At 34.4% G+C, this 21,029-nt stretch overlaps 1 protein-coding gene across 1 annotated transcript; it reads left to right on the forward strand.

The window, feature by feature from the left end:
• The first annotated feature begins 11,106 nt into the window (after positions 1-11,106).
• LOC131056293 (short-chain dehydrogenase reductase 2a) lies at positions 11,107-12,381 on the forward strand. The gene is made up of 2 exons (XM_057990642.2): positions 11,107-11,270; positions 11,466-12,381. The coding sequence occupies exons 1-2, from the start codon at positions 11,233-11,235 to the stop codon at positions 12,241-12,243; spliced, it is 816 nt and encodes a 271-aa protein (XP_057846625.1). The 5' UTR covers positions 11,107-11,232; the 3' UTR covers positions 12,244-12,381.
• Positions 12,382-21,029: the final 8,648 nt, after the last annotated feature.

Raw genomic sequence — 21,029 nt, forward strand, 5'->3', positions numbered from 1 at the left:
GATATATCCCTTTTTGATTGAAATCTCACATTCAAATTTTCTATACTCCCACCCACTTTGTTCTTGCAATGAGCTGAATTATTATACATTTCATATTATTATTGTTAAATATTTATATTTAAAGCAATTTAATTATATTTATTTTATCACCCTATAATAAATTGACTTCTAAGACTATTCAAGGGGTATTTGTTAGATGAATACTTCAATTGATGCACTAAAATGAACACCTTTTACTTCATAACCATTATCTATGAAATTTGTATGCCTTGTTCCTAATAGTCAATCCTTAGGATGTCTATAAAGTTAGTCTCTCTTAGGGGTTGACCTAGGAAACCTTGTCCTTGGAAACTAACTATCTGCTTAAGGCTTCTTAATTTTTTTAAATTGCAAAAAAGCATCAAGACTACAACAAAATTAAATAGAACATAAAAAAAATACATAGAAATCATTGAAGATTGAAAATAAATAAAGATTTTAGTAAATCAAAAGTTAGGCATTTCTAATAAAGAGTATCAAATCTATAGAATAAAATATATTTACACCCCAACAACGTAGATTCAACCCAAAAACAGTCATAACTTAATAAAAAACACTATTTCTATATATTAGAATAATTCAAATTCACGAGTCATCAAATTATTAATCTTCAGTCATTCTCAAAACTAAACAAGAGACACAATGCATCAAGTTCCTACCAATATCATGGTTAGTGTAGAGTAGATAAAAGTAGAGATGAAGATAGAGGGGAGAGGAAGAGGGAGACATTTAGATGAAGAGATAGACAGACATAGAGGGATAGATAAAAAAATATAGAGATAGCAATAAAGATATAGACATATAGAGAAGAAGAGGTAGAGGTAGATATAAATATATAGAGAGATAGAGATAAGGAGATATATAGATAGATAGGGAGAAACATGAAGCATGTGTGTGAAAGAGAGAGAGAGTGAGAGAGAGAGAGAGAGAGAGAGAGAGAGAGAGAGAGAGAGAGAGAGAGAGAGATGTTTCATCTCTATGAGCATCACCTAGGTGCAATGGGTGCTAAGTGTACCATTCATTCTCATGAGAGATGGGTTATTTTCAACAACTACTCATGAAATATGGGTCAATGAGTTTGACTCAAAAACTACATAATTTAACTTGTTGTAAAAAATATATCTTACTCATCACTTTTCAACTTGCCTAGATTTTAATTTTAGAATTTTTTTAGATGTTCTTAAAGATATATGGTCTTGTCACAATATAGAGGTTCTTTAAATAATCATCTTCATCTCCCATTCTATCATTGATGAGATATTATGATCTTAAGAAAATAATTGTCATTTTTATCACTTACCCATTTTAATGTAGCAGAGAATGGATTTTCTATAATAATTTTATTGTTGAGTACTTTTAATATTCTCTAAATCTTCTCTCTCTAGTTGTTTATTGGTGGTGTTCTTTTTTTGCCCAAAATTCTCTTAAATATTTTGGTCCTCATCTTTGATGGTTTGATAATATCTTGTATTATACAAGATAAACCATTCAAATTATGAGCTTAATAATTATCATTTTCATTCAAATTACAACCTTAATAATAATGTTATTAGTTGAGTTAATTGATATTTAAAAGCTAATCAATTAAATGTTATTTTTTAAAGTAGTTGGAGAAAAATAAAGGATGTAAAAATATATTATTTTTTTCTTTTAATTTAAACTAATGATCTTAAAGATAGTTTTTTATTTAAAAAACTAAGTTTTAAGTTTTGATTTTCAAAGTATTCTATGTCTAGTGTTTATGTTTTAAATAAAAATAAATTCAAATTTATTTATATCAAAAATTTAGTTCTTCACTCATAATTCAATGACCTAGTTGTCAACATAAAGGCATGCCTCACTTGTTGGTTAAGTGGTTTATTCAAATCAATATTTAAAAAATATATATTTTTAAAATTACAAATAATTTAAAGATAATATTAATTTATGATTTCTAAATAATTGGCTTACTTCTATTTTTAAATTCAAAAAATTCTCATGGGTTTACCTAGGACTGAATGGGAAGTAATAAGATACACTTTGAGCAGGCATTAATGAAATTTATGCAGGAGATGGAGGCAAGACAACAGAGAGAGGACTTCACTCAGATGGAACTAGAAGGACTATCTACCCACCCTTTTAGAGACTAGTTCATCGAGGGACATGTACAGGTGTGGTGCGAGGGTGAATTGGGATGGACTACGTGGCTCCCCCCTTTGGGAGATAATACTGATCCCGACTCCTCCTTCCTTTTTATCTAGTTGATAACCTATTCCTTTTATGATATACTGCTAATACGGGACCTCCAATGTTGTATTTTAATAAATTTTGGGATATATTATGTATTATTTCCTATGCTTCATCCGTAACCTGTATGTTATGGACATATGATATAGGTTGTGGGTTTTCTAGCCATGGTTTTTTGATACTGAGAGTCCTATCTAATAGATGGATGTGTGTCTTCTAGCCAAGACTTTTGAATATTGTAATGTTGTTCTATGATATATAATACAAAAAAAATTCAAAAAATAATTTTCATTTTTTTAATATGTATTATTAATTTTTTTTATATATCTTAGGATATTTAAGGAATGATATTTCCCTTTAAGGGAAATGCATAACTTGAGATAGAAATAAAATATTTTTATTTCTTTTTAGATATACAATATTATCACTAATATATAAAACAAATAAATTTTTGGTGCATATTTTATGTATTATTATTTTTTAAAATAAAGGTATTTATAATTCAGACATATATTTTCTTGCATAATTCTTTTATATAATCTAAGCTACTATTATTTTTGTTGAAAGGGTATTAGTGCAAAAAATAATCTTATTTCCTAAAAAAAATCCCATTAGACATAATATGTTTTGCATTTATCCAAAACACATCTTTAACATAAAAATATAAATAGAACTAAATTTAAAAAATTTAAATTTTTTATATTAAAAATCGAGAGGCTACAAAACAAGGAGGCCAGGCCTCAGCAAAACATAGTTGTCACCGCCATGGGACAATAAAAGCCAAAGTAACAACAAGGTGTGAAATCCACACAAAAGAGTACTAACAAACTAACTGCATCATGAGAAGTCAACAAAAGCATCAAGAGAGGATGTAGTCATGGGTTTCAACCCATTCCGCCCATCCCTGAGGTCCTTCCATCCAAACAAGGTCTTCTGGCTCTGAATCTGTGTCAGTATTTCAACTTGGGCGTAGGAGGGCTCCCTATTATCTTTAATTTTATTGTTCAGCTTCTTAAGAGCCTCCTCAAAGGATGATAGGTTGTCCATGTTGCACCTCCACTCATAACCATCCTTCATCTCATAGATGAACATGGTGGTGTGACCATCCTTGAGGAACCTTATGAGCTTGTGCCTCTCAACGTTCATAGTAGAGGCAACCTGCATGACAATTTTGAAGAATATGAGTCTTCCAAAAGACTCAGTAAGGGTCTTGGCTTCAACATTCCTAATTTTCTAAATATACCATAGAATATTGGTAGATAAAGTAAACCAAAAGATATTAGCATCCCTTTTCAATCCTTGAATGTGCCCAAAAATAATTTCTATAGTATTCACAAGATCAGGGAGAGAAAAGCCAAACCTTAACCAGATTTCCTTAGCAATGGAGCAATCAAAGAAAATATACTTGCTAGTCTCAGGAAGTTTACAAATAGAGCACAAATCATTATTATCATAATTCCTCTGGAGAGGAAGTCTATTAAGTATCATAAGCCATTTAAAGCACATGATTTTTGGCTCAATCGGACTTTTCTAGAGCCTGTTGAAGGTCTTTTGCCATTGCATAATAGGCAGATCAAAATACCATAATATGTTAACATGATTAATAATGGAAGCCTCATAAGTCAAGACAGAGTAAATGTTACAAGCCTTAATTTTAGCCAAAAGAGTACCATCAGCTCATTTAAAAGACAAAAATCTATGAGAATCAACATCACAATCTTTAGGAAGACCGAAATCAATACAATCCTGCTTAATCATGTTGTAGGTTCTTTTTTGAGTGGAGGGGAGGTTAAATTTTGAGCTGAGGTCTTCCCACGTGATAAGAGTATCATGTTCCAAAATGTCAATAAGATATTTGACTCCTTTGCTGGCCCAGGCTCTAGCTGAGCATCCCTAAGTAAGGGTCAGGGGTTTGCCAACATGGAAGAGGTTCCACCATAAGGATCTCTCGCCATGAATCAGGTCACCATTGTTGACACTAGTGTTGACCAAAAACCCCCTAACATGTTCCCAAGCTTTCCAAATAGACTTGAACACACAAGTGCCCTGGATAGAAATAGGAAAACCACTAGCCTCGAGGTCGGTGAGAGGTAAACCCTTCAAATACTTAGCATTCTTAGGGACAACCCTCTCAATATTGTGTCTGATTAGAACCTTCCAAGGTTCTTGACCTTTGAGAGAATGGAAGATCCATTTGGCTGCAAGGGAAATACCTTGGATCCTAAGATCTTTTAATCCAAGGCCACCAAGAGATTTATCAATATGGCACCACTTCCAGTTAGCAACGTGTAATTTATTATTACCTTTGCCAACAGACCAAAGGAACTGTCTAACAACCTTTTGAATTTCAAAGATCTGATAGTTGCTAAACATCCAAGTAGAGGAGTAGTAGATATTATAGGAGGAGAGGATTTTTTGGCACACTTGAACCCTCGTAGCTAGGAAGAGGAATCTATTGTTCCATTTACTAAGTTTCTTATCAATTTTCTCCTTAACCCAGAGCCACATATCTTTGAGGGAAGGGGACATCGAGAAGGGAACTCCAAGGTATCTAACAATTTTTTTAGGACCACCCCATTGGTAGCCAAGGTGTTGAAACTAGTAAGGGGGTGATCCATCCAGCTAAGCAAGGTAGACTTGGTCTGGTAGATCTGAGCTCCAAAAATTGACCCAAAGCATTGGATTTTAAGTCTAAGGTTATCCATGATTTGCTTGGTGAGCTCAACAAAAAGAGTCATGTCATCGACAAATTGAATATTCATCAATTCATTATCATCAGGGAGCCTAATCCCATTAACCTTTGGGGAGAGGGAGTTATCCCTAAGGAGGTAGAATAAAGTGTCAGAGGCAATACAAAGAGAGCAGGGGCCAAGGGGAAGCCCTATCTAATGGATCGAGAGAGCATAATGGAAGAGGAGAGGGAGCCATTGACATCAATCTGAGTAGAGGCATATTGAAGGAGGACCTTGACATAAGTACAAAATTCATTAGGAAAGCCAAAGGCTTTAAGCATCGAAATAATAAAGTCCCATTCCACCCTATCATAGGCTTTCTCAAAGTCAAGGAGAAGCATAGCAGTGTCTTGACTAGAAACTTTAGACCATTTTATGGCTTCCCAACTTGTGATGAGATTTTCGAGAATATACCTACCTTTAATGAAGTCATTTTGGGTGGAGCAGATGAACTTGGGCAGGATCTTTTCTAGCCGGACGACCAATATTTTAGCCAGGATCTTATAGGACACATTAAGAAGGGTAATGGGTCTCCAGTTCTTAACGAAGGCCTTGTCACCATCCTTAGGTATGAGTTTAATAATGCTCTTATTGATAACATTGACAAGGGAACCCTTACCCAAAGCCTCATTGTAGATATCAAGAAGATCAGAGCAAATCTAGTTAAGGTTGGCTTTGTAGAACTCAACTGGGAGCCCATCAGGCCCCAGAGCTTTGTCGTTGTGGAGGGAGTTGATGGATTTCTGAATTTCATCAATTGTGAAATTCTTCTTAAGGAGGCAAGATTCCCCCTCGCAGATCCTACAGGGAATGATGGATTTGTATTTAAGTCTAAGGGCCTTGGTAGACTCAGAGTCTTTAGAGGTGAAAATTTTTTGGTAGAAGAGGGCAAAGGCCTCTTTAATGTTGTCCAAATCAACAATTTCTTGATTATCAACAATAATTCTATCAATATTTTCTTGGATTTGCTTATGTTTAAGAAAATTAAAGAAAAACTTGGAGCCTTTATCGCCAAATTGGAGCCAATGGCTACGGGCTCTAATCATGGCCCCCTTGATCTTAACTTGCTGATGCAATCTAAGGGCATCCCTAGTTTTTGCCACTTGGTTGGAAAGGTCAGGGCAGGAAGGAGTCAACTGAATTTCATTTTCAAGGTGAAGCAGATTAAGAATAAGAGTCTTTTCCACAAATCTGAAGTCTTTGGCCCTTGTTTGACCAATAGTTTGTAAGAGTTTTTTTCCAGGAAACAACATTATAATTCCACCTATTAATATGTGAAGCTAAATTCTTATTATCCTCATTTAGGAGTCTAATGAGATTAGTGGCAGCAAGAACATCAAGATCTTTCAGTAAATTAGTGTTAAGAATGAACTTCTTAGGCCCCACCACATTAGCAGGTAAGGAGTTAGCAAGTTTGATGTGAGCAGTAAGAGGGTGGTGATCCAAGAGATTAAAAGTCCAAACAATAATAGAATTGCCATAGTTACTAGGGATAAATGAAAAAACATCTTTATTGGTGTAAAAACGGTGAAGTCTGCAATAAATTCTATTACAACCTTTTTAGAAATTGCACCAAGTGTTCCAAAGACCCCTTGTATCGGCCTTATTACCGAGAAGAGGATCAAACAGGTTTTTCATTAATTTCATTCTATTCCAATGGGATTTTTTAGAGCCTTTCCATTCAAAAGAATTACCCCCCCAATCATATTAAAGTGTCCTCCAAGGATCTAGGAAAATATCAGGTAAGGATGCAATCCAATCCCAAAGGGCACTTCTTTCCTTATAGTCACTTGATGCATAGATAGAGCACACCCCAATGAGGGTGTTGTCAATATTAATAGAGGCCCAAACAGTCATGTTATAGAGGGAGCAACCTTTGTCAGTAATATGGTTTGACCATCTGGGATTAATGACGAGTCCAACACCACCTTTACCCTTGAGGTGATTGAAGCAAAATTTGATGGAGTCTTTCCAAATGAAATTAAGGTTAATATCCAAAGTAAAATTAATAGTTTTAATCTCTTGAAGCATCAGAAAATCCAAGTCTTTATGAGAGTCCAAGAAACGTTTAACAATCCGCTTTATGTCTGGAGCTTTTAGACCTCTAACATTCCATGAGATGTATTTCATGGTAAATGGGGGGGGGGAGTAGGGAATTACAAGCACTTAGCAACATGAAGGCTGCTATCACAGGCAAGGAGACCCTTGCCCTTCTTTTTCTTGTCAAAGGGGGGCTTGTTCTTTGAGCCCAAGGGGCATCCTCTTCTATTGGGTTTGGAACAACCCTCAATTTGATCATCATGGTCTTAACTAGAATCATCATCTCCTTGAGAGACATTTCCAGAAGGAGGTTCTGTATAGGTAGTAGCTTGGACCAGGGTATCGTTCACTACCATCCAAGGCATTTGTGTGGAGGATAGATTAGAGGGAAAAAAGACAGAATTTCTATCAACCCTAGTATCAGTAGTGATGACCTGAATCACGTCATCATCATCAAGTTCTTTGGAGACTTTCGGAGGCAAACTCCCACTAGAATCACTAGTGATACCAATACAGGGGGTGGGATCGACGAAGCCGAGGTTATCAGAGATACAATTAGGCCCCGGAGAAGTCACAAAGCCATCACCCATATTGAAATCACTAGTGCATCTACTTGGGGTTTCAAAATTATTAATAATACTCTTAACATTTGAAAAATTAGCATCAACTATGGGTGGGGCAAGATTGACATTATTCTGAGCAGGGTTAACACCAACATTATCAGACCTAATCTTATCAATGGCTAATTGTTGCACATTCTTCCTTCTGCGCTTCTTAGACTTGTTTGTAACCATTTAAAAACTATCTTGATGTTCCACACCTAGCTGTTCTATGTTATCTACAATAAGGGAGCAGGTGGGGACCCATATTGGCTTGAGAGTTTTTAGGGCACGTATCCGATATGGGTAAGTTAGGAATAATAGCAGGGGTGCTACCCATGACAGGCTGGACCATAGGGGAGGATGGAGTCATAGGGTTAGGGGGGACCAATGTTATCCGTATGGGTTCTCCATGAGTTCAAACTTGAGGATTTCTTATTAAGAATAGGGCAATTTTTACGAACATGGCCATCTCTTTTATAGAGGAAACACACATTTAAACCCCCTAAAATTTCCAGAGGGCAGGAGAAAATAACTCCCTCAATATTGAGATTGAGAATATTAGGACGATGAATCCCAGGTTTAATGGAAATGAGCACTCTGGCATCGAGATGGGGTACGAGCCATGGAGAGTCATCCATACGGATGAATTTACTGATGGGTTCCACAATTTGAGGGATAAATTTCAACAAAAATGGAGGAATTTTATTGATAATTACTCACCTAAGGCACGACAGAGCCAAGATTTTTTCAGAAATCACCTCAAGAGACCAACCTAGGGAACGAAACGAAGTTTTACCAACATTCCAATATAATTTCTTAAGAACCTTGAACTGTATTTCATGAGTATTAAAAAAAGTAATGAACAATCCTTTCTGAATTTGCCTACAGAAGGAGATTCAAAACCCTAATTTTAAATTCCAGTAGTTATGAAACCAATCATCCATAAATTTTCAAGGAGGGCATTTATCAACATCCACGCAAGAAAAAAAATTGCAGAGTCTTTCAACCTATTTTTTTCAATAGCAATTTCATTGTCCATAGAAACATTAGGCGAAATGGAGATAGAGTTAGAGTTGAGGCCAAGGTCCATACCATCTGGACCCGCTCCACCATCTCCATCGACGGCAACGAATCGGGTATCCTGGTCAATTGACGATGAAACCCTACCCATGACTTCACTGAAGGTTTATTTTGGTTGTAGAAGGGGTTGGGAAGAGGTAGGAGAAGGATGAGACTAAGGGTCTCCATCCGTTTCCACCTCCATTAAGGCAAACAAAAATTCGCATGCTCGGCCTAAAGAAACAATTAAAACGGAGGACACAGAGTAAAGAAGAACATTAAATGAAAAGTATAAGGAAGAATTGTCTGCAAACCACGAGGAGGATAAAAAAGAAATATTTTTCTTTAACTGTTAGGTCCTGAAGACAACTGAGACAGGGGGGGGGGGGGGGGTGAATCTGTTGTCAAATAAATTCAAACCAAAACAACTTAACCAACTTCAAGGAGAAACCGGTAAGACCCCTCATGAACTATGGTTTGGTATTACTCCTACTCTTAAATATTTCAGAATATTTGGAAGTAAATGCTATATTAGAAGAGATGAGTATATTGGCAAATTTGATCCTAGAAGTGATGAAGGAATATTTCTTGGTTATTCATCTAAGAGCAAGGCATATAGATGTTTTAACAAGAGATTGTAGAAAATTGTTGAGAGTACAAATGTGAAGATTGATGAACAATTCAGAGGAACTTCAAGGTATATAGACTCTGAACTAGCAACAGAGATTTTGACAAATGAATCTACATTGAGCCCACCGGTATAGAATGAAGATCCAGTTACACCGGTATCATCTGAAAATTCCACTGTAACTGAGGAACAACAACAAACAAAGACACCTTGGTATGTAAGACTAAATCACTCTAAAGATCAGATAATTGGAAGCAAGCATAAAGGAGTTATGGCAAGAGGAAGACTGGCAAAATGGTCAGCGCTCCCCTTGGGATTTGTGACAAGGGACTAACCGCCTCCTGTGCAATCCATATCTCTACAGTTTGTATCGGGTGTTGATAGATCGATCTTTTGATGTAACAGCAAACTGGGCCAACAAATGGTTTCAAAGCGTTGGGTCACAGGTTCGAATCCCCTCAGGTAATGCTGAGGGGGAGATTGTTGGCAAAATGGTCAGCGCTCCCCTCGGGATTCGTGACAAGGGACTAACTGCCTCCCGTGCGATCCATATCTCTAAAGTTTATATTTGGCATTGATAGATCGGTCTTTTGACGCAACGGCAAACTGGGCCAACATTAACATCCCAAGATCCATGTAGGGGATAAATCCTAATCCCCTCCTCTCGCGTTTTTATCACCTTTCTCAATGCGGTTTTCTACACAAATTTTCAATTTGTTTTTGATATAATGTTTTGATAATTTGTTAGTTGTCATAGGGAAAATAAATTAAAAGCTACCTTATGTCATTTCATTTTTTTAGAGGAGTAAATTTAAATTAAATGTGTCATTGTTATTGTAAAAATTGAATTTTTTATTGTAATGATTAATTTTAAAAATTAAAAAAAATTATAATTATTTGACATAAAAATTAAATATAAATTATAAATTTTTTTAATTTTTAATTGTATAAAAAATTGGTTAAATTAATTAAAGAATAGAATTAAATGAATGCAATAATTTTCTTCCTTGATAAGAATTAATAATTTCCACATTTCCACTAATCAAATAACAAACATATTTAATGTAAGGTGAAGAGTTCATTTAATTATCCTAGGAAAGGTATTATTTTCCTTTACACTTTTCAACACATAGGGGAAGAGCATTAGTTACCAAGTGCATGATTATTGGGAAAAATTAGGAAGGTATTTGTGCATAAGTATTGACAATTTTAAGTCCATGGTTATTGGAGCATTTTTTAAGTAGGTATCATATGACACTTTGGAAAGTGTATTTTTTGACCTTTACATGCATTAAGATCCAAAAGGTGCCTTGTTACTATGGAATAGATACCTAGAAGCCAAAACAATAATTAGAAACAACAACAAAAAAAATCCTCAAAATAGCTATAACCACTACCCTATCCGTATGTATCCCAACTACTACCCTACCAGTATGTATCCCAACCACTACCCGTATGCATCACACAGAGATCACATTTATGTTTATGGTGTCCGTCAAATCTCATTCTCTAGTCAATTGGTCCTTGGTCTACTGGTGAAGTTGAAATTCTCTAAATGAGCCCACCAAGGATCAAGGACAACTAGCGGACTTCATGCCCTTGCTGGACTGTGCTCGCTGGACCTCCTCAAAAAATCCAAAAAAAACCCCAAAAAAACCAATCTCTATATGCACCTTATCTAGAACTAAAAAATAAAAACTAAAAAAGAAAATCTCATTCTCTATCTGCGCCTTATCTAGACACGTGGCACGCACTCGAAATTTATAATGGGAAATGAGGATTTTCTCTACACGATGTACTTTCCTATCCTGTAAAACTTACCCTGCATAATTTACCTCCCTATCCTCTGCACAATCTACTTCCCTATCCTGTAAAACTTCCTCTGCAGAATCTACTTCAAAAAACAATGTCTACGGAAGATACAGTGGCTATTGCACAGCGAAGGTAGGGGAGCTTGTATTTGTTCATTATTTTCAAGTCTTTGATACGCAATCGTCTTAATGAAATTCTATATTACCTGCGATTTTGCTGCCCTTTTAGCTCTTAAATCTACAGAGGAGGGTATTTTTGATAACAGAAATTGTTTTTGTAGCAGAGTCCTATATTAGATTTAATAATCTGCTGCCATGTTTATCACAGATTAGAGGGCAAGGTTGCAATAATCACAGGGGGTGCGGCAGGCATCGGAGAAGCAACAGCTCGCCTCTTCACAAAACATGGGGCCAAAGTCATAATTGCAGACATCGCGGAAGAAGCAGGAAAACACACGGCTCAATCCCTTTCTCCAATGGCGACATTCATTCACTGTGATGTTAGCAAAGAGCAAGACGTCAGCGCAGCCGTGGATTTGGCCATGGAAATCCACGGCAAACTGGACATAATGTTTAATAACGCCGGAACAGGAGACTCCCAAAAGTCGAGCGTTGCAGAGTATGATATGCAAGAATTTGAGCGAGTGATGAATATCAATGTAAAAGGAGTAATGCACGGCATTAAGCACGCTGCTCGCGTTATGATACCCAACAAAAGGGGCTGCATAATTTCTACAGCCAGTATTGCGGGGACTTTGGGAGGAGCTGCTCCTTACGCGTACACAGCCTCAAAGCATGCCATTTTAGGGCTAACTAAAAATGGGGCGGCAGAGCTGGGGAAATATGGGATCAGAGTGAATAATGTTTCTCCTTCAGGAATTGCTACAGGTTTCACCATGGAGTACTCCGAGGAAAAAGATAAGGCCAAGCTGGAGGCGTTCTGTGACAGCGTGGGGAACATGAAGGGGCCCACGCTTAGGGTAGACGATGTTGCAGAGGCGGCCTTGTATTTAGCGAGTGGGGAATCTAAGTATGTGAGCGGCCATAATCTTGTGGTTGATGGCGGGTCAAGCGTAGTGAACCATGAGTGGGGTTTATACCGCTAATCAGATTGGATTCTTGTCTATCTCTGTGATGTCAGCATACAATGATCATATATTCTGCGCCTTATCTTGTTATGTTTAGTTAGCTGATTGGATCAACTACTTGTACAATTTTATGGTCTTCCCTCTTTGTTTCGTGAACTGATTGGTCCAGCACTTGTAATATGGTGTACTGGCATCTTGTTAGTCTTACTTTTAGACTATCATTTATTATTACTTGTTGTTAGGCAATACTATTGTAATGAAAATTCATTTGTTGTGTATATATGGTTATTAAAAAAAATTATTTAGATCAATGAAAATCAATTATTTTTCTTTCTTTAAAATTTTTTAACTTATTTTATAGTATACATGCACATAATTTACAAAAATTATTTTTGTTGCAAATGATTGGCTAATATTATTTTGCCTCTTATATTTTAAAAATATGTATTATATTTAAAATATTCTTTAATTTATAATCAAACTAAACTAAATTTCAATAATATTTTTTTTGGCAAAAAAGATAAATATCCATATTAATTTAATCTTTAATTTAATTTAAACATAATAATTTGTTAAATTTAATATGAAATTAAACAAATAGAAGAAGGATAAATATTATGGACTTTTCTAACAATTTATTTTAAAAAAAATTCATAATTTAAAACAAATTTAATAGTATTAATATTTTTTTATCTATAGCTTTTCATTATTTAATTACATAAAAATAAATAATTATTTATAATTTGAATTTCTTATTTAATTTAAACATAATAATTTATCAAATTTAAAATGATATTAATCAATCTTTCTAAACAACCCACAACATTGCCTCATTAAAACATTTAATTTCTCCTTCATCCCAACCTATCTATACTTCCTTTTGATTAGTATCTTCATACTAGCATTATCTTTGTAAACACTTTTCCCTTCAAATATCTCAAGTGTTCTAACTATTATAACCTCTTATATTTATATGTCTACTATCTATGATAATAAAATCCAAAATAGATTAGTAGATCCTTTTCTTGTCCACTTTCCATTTACATTATAATTAGCTTGTCTTATTTTTTCAATGATAAGTAAGTAGTTATTTTTCATACCCATGGTATGTTGATCACATGAATGTACTCAATCTTTTCATTATATCTAACTTTCAATTTTCTAAGGATTAACTCGGTAACTGTAGAAACCAAGGGTTAGATGTAACATAATCCTCATAAATTGAGAATAAAATTACCATAGAATTTTAACTTGATCTTTAACTTCCTCTTTTCTCTTGACCAAGATCGTAAGAGTATTTTTACTGTAGACCTAAACAACAAATGAAATAGGGTATTTTGTGCTCCCGTTCAAGGCTTTTCACCCATTGAACCAATGATCCTATAATCAAGGTTCCCTTACTTCACAATTTGTCTAAGAGGACGAGGATCAAATGCTTTAGTTTGATTGTCCCTCCTACCATTACTTGGTATCATATCTCTGCAACAGACTTAAGATGAATAAGTTTTAGTGAGATTCTTGTAGGAATTAAATAATTACATTTACAGTATATATATATATATATATATATATATATATATATATATATATATATATATATATATATATATATATAACAAGTCACTTTTTTGTTGCATTTTCTGAAATCTTAATTAGTATACGACATTTGGACACCAAAGATCATAAAGTCTTCATCTATACACTATAATGTAGAACCTCCACATAGCACAATTCAAATATAGTTGTTAATGTGCTATTCACCAAATATTTTATAATTATAGCCACATTAATGTTGCACTAAGAGAAGCCCTCATGTCACACAACAATGATCTAAAGTGGCCCAAAATTGCATGTACTATGATAGAGTTTATAATAGACATAAAAAATATAACTCATGCATCTAATAGTAAAACTATTGGATGCTTGCACCATATAAATGCTATAGGACTTCTACAATTTGTAAAATAATCACTAATATATACCTAGTCAATAACAATTTAATCCTCGCATAGCAAGAAGGTTATCTACCAAAAAAATTGTAATTTATCATAGTCCAACACTATATTAGTTATATAATTAATAAAAAAATTCAATAACTATAACAAAAATTACTATTTCAACTACAAATCAAGAGGCAAGTACTTGCCACTATGTGGCACTTGTTTTATTTGTTATTATGCTTTTATTGTTTTTCTTTGCAGTCCTACTTTTAGATTATAATTTATTTTATTTGTTATTATGCTTTGATTAATAAATAAATAAATAGTCTGTTGTTGCATTGAGAATAATCATTTTTTATGCAGTAGGATAATTTAGATGCTTCAATAATATTTTCTAATAGGAGACAATATTTTAGCATGAGATAATGATTATGGAAGTCAATTTTTTTTTTAAAAATCTAAAAGGAAAAGCCTACCATCTTATTATCTAATATTTTTTTTAAAATACTTTATAATTTTGATGGACATAGATAATAACAATCTTTAACATTTATCTCTAATTTATTCATATTTACTATTGGAGTTCTAGTGTCTAGGCTTTTTCCCATTTACCATTTATTTAAATTTTGTTGTGCATGTTTGTCATGATACCTTTGAGAAGGATAAATAACACATACCATATGATTAGGGTATCAATATATTAGTTGAAATGTTATGTTATTCATAGGCCTTTCTCACAAAGAATTCTCTCTTGCTTTGTTCCACAATTGTTCTTTTCCATTTTGCCTCAAATTGTTAAAAAATCCTACATCAGATTTTGGTTCTACTAATAAGTTTTTGGCTTTCAAACTCTGTGAAATACACATGATTCTTCAATTTGTGATTTCCTCTTCCCTCTCGCGCATGCTTACTATTTTTTAAGCCATATCTTCTTAACAAGATGATATTTTTAGTTCCTTTATTTCACCTCTATCCCAAGATGATGGTTCCAAAATAATTAATATTCAACATGGGTGACCAAATACCATCCACACAAGAGATGTAATAGAAATAATTTCTATATTGTTAGAAATAAATATTATTTATATGATACAAGGAGATTCGGTTGGCCCAAAAAGGATCAAATGTTGAAGGACAAGATTAAACATGTAAAATGAATAGGTCAGCCTCCACCAAAGAGATTCCCCTAGAAAATCCAAAGGATGAAGTGCAAATCAAAGGGAAGTTTGGCCACATGTCAATGAACATTGGAATCCATGAAATGGGGCCCACAATCTATGAAAAGGATCTGCAAGATTCACCAATAGAAAATAGGTCCAAGCGGTTTCGAGGTTCTCAGCCAAAAAATTATCTTAGAATCCGAAATTGATAACTTGATGAAAAATGATCCAAATTATTTGTGGGTTAGAAATAAGGAAGATGATTATGTCTTCAAGAAAAATACAAATCCACAAGATCTAGTGAGAAAATGCAAGGAAATGTAAGAAGAAATCTTGAAACTACAAAATAGAAAACAAACTGAGAAGAAATGTTTTTGGTTGATGCAAGATTGTCAAGAATCGGGATGCTCCTACATCGAACATCTAGGGTTGTTGAAAAAGTGAGTCTCACTTTGCTAGGGTCGAAGGAAAACCAAGATGGTCCACCTCTTCATGAGAAATCCAAGATGAGTCTTCAACTAGTTTGTCCTTCCATTTCACAAGATACTCCATGTACTGACTGCTCTGGGTATTACGTCCAATCCTTCCATCCAAAATTTGTTCAATCTACTCTGGTTCCTTCTAGGGCAACTGTTTCTCCAAATATACAATACTATCTTCCCTAAATTCCAATTCATGATACTGATGTAGATTTGCAATGTTGAATATAGGTGAAATACTCAAACTATTTGGTAACTCCACTTCATTTGCATTTTTGAAACTCAATTTTTTCAAGATATTGCAAGGTCTAGACTTTCTCATCTCCAACTTATTATAGGCTCCAACTAGAAATCTTTCTTTTCTCAGATACACCATCACTTCATCACCAACTTTAAATTCCTTGGGTCTTCTCTTCTCATATGCTTTCTCCTTATATTTAATGTTCATGTCCTCCAAATGTTTTTTAATTTGAATATGTAAGTCCTTCATATGATCCACAAATTCTTCTTCCTTTGCACTTCTCTTGTCTTCATTACTAATATCTCTTAATTCTGATATACCTCTAGGGTGTGCTTCAATAACAATTTCAAAAGATTCTCTTCCAGTACTCCTGTTTATTGAATTGTTGTAGGAAAAATCTACTTGTGCAAGAATAAAATCCCAACTTCCGGTCTTTTCTCCAACCAAGCATCTCAACAAATTTCCCAAGCTCCAGTTTACTACTTCTATCTGTCCATCAGTCTATGAGTGAAAAATAGAACTCAATTTCAAATCTGTCTTCATCATTTTTCAAGTGTTCGCCAAAAATAACCAACCAACTTAGTCTCTTTGTCTAAAACTATGCTCTTAGGTAATCCATGCAATCTCACCACTTCCTTGAAGAATAAGTTAGCTACATGTATTGCATATGATGTCTTCTTACTAGCTATAAAATGCACCATCTTAGAGAATCTATCCACCACCAAAAATATAGAATCATTCCCTCTATGTCTTAAGAAATCCAATTATGAAATCCATGCTTATATCCTCCCAAGGTCTCTCTGATACTATCAAAAGTGTATACAATCCCACATTCTGACTACTACCTGTTGCAACTTGAAAAACTCTAAAACTTTGCACAAATTAACTAACATCCTTATGAATCTGAGGCCAAAAGAAATGTTCACTCACCAATGCTACTATTTTGTCAATAATAAAGTGTCCAACTAATCCTCCATTATGCTTCTCCTTTATCAGATTCTCCCTCATAGAAATCTTAGGTATGCACAACTGAACTCCTCTGAATAACATTCCATCTTGAATGAAATAATCCAATCATTGCCTTCTGTCCACTATAACAGGTTCTCTACATTCTTTCCAAGGTTTATGCAAAATCTGGGTAATCAACATACAATGTTTTCAACTCTTCAAATCCTAACACTGTCACTCACATCTCTGTTAGCAAATTCCTTCTCCTACTCAATGCATCAACTACTTTTTTTGACTTTCCACTTCTATGCTTCAACACAAAGGTGTAACTCTACCAAAACTCTACCCATCTCATATGTCTTTGATTCAACTTACTCTGACTATTTAAATACTATAAGGCTTGATGATCAATATACAACACAAATTCCTTAGGTAAAAAATAATGTCTCCATTTCTTCAAGACTTGAACTATGGCATAAAATTCATGATCATACACTGAATATCTCCTTCTTGCATCATTCAATTTCTCATTGAAATAAGCTACTACTCTCCCTTCTTGAATTAATACTACTCCAATTGCATTCCCATTTGCATCATAGTCCACTTGAAATACTTTGTTGAAATCCAGTAAAGCTAACACACACTGCTCAGTCATCTTCTGCTTTAACAGTTCAAAAATTCTATTTTCTCTGGTGGTCCACTTGAATTCCTTCTTATCTCCTCTAATGGTCTCAGTCGTAGGACTGCAAACTAAACTAGAATTTCTGATAAACTTTTAGTAGAAACTAGCAAATCCGTGAAATAATCTAACCTCTCCAATGCTTTCTAGTGTAGGCCATTCAACAATTGTTCTTACCTTATCAGGATCCATCTTTAATTAGTTCGTAGATATCATAAATCCCAAATATAGTAGCTCTTCCTTCATGAAAGTACACTTCTTTAGATTTATCAGCATCTTCTCCTCTCTAAACCTCTGCAAAACTTGTCTTAAATGCAAGAAATGCTCCTCTTTTGCCTCATTGAAAATCAGAATGTCATCCAAATATACAATAACAAACTTACCCAATAATCTATTCAATAGCTCATTCATCAACCTCATGAAAGTACTTGGTGCATTAGTCAATCCAAAAGGCATCAAAAACCATTCATACAATCCCTCATTTGTCTTGAATGTTTTCTTCCACTCATCTCCTTCTCTAATTCTAATCTGATGACATCCACTCTTTAATTATATCTTTGTGTAGTATTTGGCTCCACTCAAATAATCCATTACATCATCCATCCTAGGTAAAGGAAATCGGTACTTCACTATTATCTTTTTTTTTTCTAGAATCAGTACACATCCTCCATTCTCCATTCTTCTTAGGTGTTAACACTACAGAAGGACTCAAACTCTCTCTGATCAAACCTTTCTTCAATAATTCCTACACTTGTTTATTTAACTCTTCATTCTTTGTCAGTGTCATTCGGCGTGCATCTTTGTTAGGAAAACTAGCTCTGAGAATCAGGTCCATGCAATGGCTGATAATCCTTATAAGTGATCATCCATCATGAATATTATCTGAAATGATGTCTTCATACATTATCAGCAACTCCCTTATCTCCTCCAGTTTTTCTTCCTGCTCTGGGTTCTAAGTCTTCTTAGGAACTAAGGGAAAACACGCATTCTCATGTCTCATTCCATCTAGGAATTTTCTTCCCTCCACAAAATAGATTCTAGCATTCATACAAACTTCACTCTTCAGCGGCTCCTCCAAGGGTAACAAGGATTGTTTCATCCCATTTTCTACAAGTGTATAGGATGAATAGCACATAGAACTTCATCATGATAATTTTTGGTTTTCAATTTCATCAAGGATGCGAGCGAGAGGTAGAGACATAGTTCTATATTTTAGGAGAGAGGGGATAGAGTGAGATAGAGAGGTAGAGAGGGGATATAAGGGAGATAAAATTAGAGAGGGAATGAGGGAGGGGTCGAGAGAGAGAGAGAGAGAGAGAGAGAGAGAGAGAGAGAGAGAGAGAGAGAGAGAGAGAGAGAGAGAGAGAGAGAGAGAGAGAGAGAGAGAGACAGAGACAGAGACAGAGAGAGATAAAGAGAGACAGAGAGAGAGAGAATGTGTATAGAGATAAAGATAGAGAATAGAGAGTTAAGGATGTGAGAGAGAGGTAGAGATAGGTCTATATTTTGGGAGAGAAAGGAGAGAGTGAGATAGAGAGGTAGAGATGAGATAGATGGGAGATAAAAGAAGAGAGGGGTTGAGGGAGGGGAAAAGAGGTAGAGATGGACAGAGAGAGATCTCAAGTGGAAGTGATATGTATGAAGAGAAAGATAGGTTTGTAGTGAGGGTGAGAGAGATATGTAGAGAGAGAGGTATATTGATAGGAAATAATGCTTTAAAGCCACAAATAAATAATCTATTTCCTACATAACCCATGAGAGAAAAGCATGCGTACAAGCTTATATAATCACAATAATGCAAAGTGTAGACACCTAAAATCGTCCTTTTTAATTAAATAAATATTTTTTATTTACTTAATTATTTTATCCAAAGTCTTCTATTAATTAGATAATTATGTATTTATTTAATTAATTAATTTATCTTCTTCTAGCCCTTTTCTCATTTAAATAAATATTTTTAGTTATTTAAAATATCTTCTCTTAAATTAAATAAATATTTTATTTATTTAATTGGTCCCACTTATTCTATTAATTAAAGAAAATTTTATTTATTTAATTAATTCATTAGATTTTTCCTCTATGACACATGCCATTTATCTCTTAAATTTCCTCTACTTACCCCCTTCATTATTCTATTATTTCTTCTACCTACCCTTTAAACTTAGTTGACTATTTATTTATTTCACCTCTTAATCTTATCCCCCCATTTTCTAAAGTGTCTTCTACATAAGAGGATACTCTTCATCGTCTACAACCCTAATCAATAAATTATTTAATCAGTACTTTATGCAATCAAAATTTCTTATGATCAAGTGACTTCACAACCAGAATCTGTTTATTGTTGAACTCCTATGCACATATAATATCTGAGAGAAAATATATCAAACAAGATCAATGGAGATAGGAGGAAATAAAGTTTGAAACCCTACATTGCATGTGAATGGTAATATTTCTTCATTTGTTGATTTGCATGTTCTTAGGTATCTTCATTGGTGTATGGTGAATGTTCGATTGTAGAACTAGGGTTTATTGTGGTTTGATCTTTGTGGTTTTACAATAGTTTATCATCATCATCATTTTTTACTGTATGCATTTTGACATGCGTAATGGGACTCTTGTCCCTTTTTGTTTCTAACATTTTGTTTACAAATTTAGCTTTTTGGCGAAGTTGCAGGTCGAATTGATGATGATTGTGATTTATTGTGTGTCTGTAACTGTTCTTCTCACGTCTACATCCTGATCTCGCGTCCCTGATCTATGTTTTAGCGTCTTTATCAATTTTGTAGGTCTCAGATCTTGAAATCATGTGTGTGCATTATATTATCATGTATGTGATCTGAAACCATGTCTGGGTTAGGTATTTCTACATTTTGTCTTTTCTTTCTATTGCATCTGCACATTTCCATAAATCGCGTCTGTGACTTATCTTATCGCGTTTCTATCCAGAAACTGTGTTTGTGCTTCCTACTGTCATGTCTGTGTTTAGATTTTTGTTTTGCAGGTTTTAGATCTTAAAATCACATCTGTGCCTAATATTTGCACATCTATGTTAGGAAAGCACATTTGTGTTCAGTATAACTGCATTTTTGTTCTCAGTTTTTCATTTTAGGGTTTTTTGATTTGGTTTTTGTCTAATCCCCTTACTTGGACTAATGAAGTGGCATAGCTATTTGTAAAAGGAGAAAACATCGCATTCTAGAAAGGCTCCCTTTCACATTTGGACTTAGATTTTTAAAATCTACCTAACTAGTGTGCTTGTAGGCAGGGGTAATTTATTAAAACTACTAATCATTTGTTGTAGGGGTAATCTAGGTGTATGTCTTTAATTTTTAGTCTAATTAGGGTCCCATCTTTTTC

This window comes from Cryptomeria japonica, chromosome 7, assembly GCF_030272615.1.
Source record: "Cryptomeria japonica chromosome 7, Sugi_1.0, whole genome shotgun sequence".
NCBI classification, from domain to species: Eukaryota; Viridiplantae; Streptophyta; class Pinopsida; order Cupressales; family Cupressaceae; genus Cryptomeria; species Cryptomeria japonica.

What these genes read in the sequence shown, in the direction of transcription:
- LOC131056293 (XM_057990642.2), top strand. Translation starts at nt 11,233, where the DNA reads ATGTCTACGGAAGATACAGTGGCTATTGCACAGCGAAG. An exon ending in GTGGCTATTGCACAGCGAAG is followed by an intron (nt 11,271 to 11,465) that starts GTAGGGGAGCTT and finishes TGTTTATCACAG; the next exon opens with ATTAGAGGGCAAGGTTGCAA.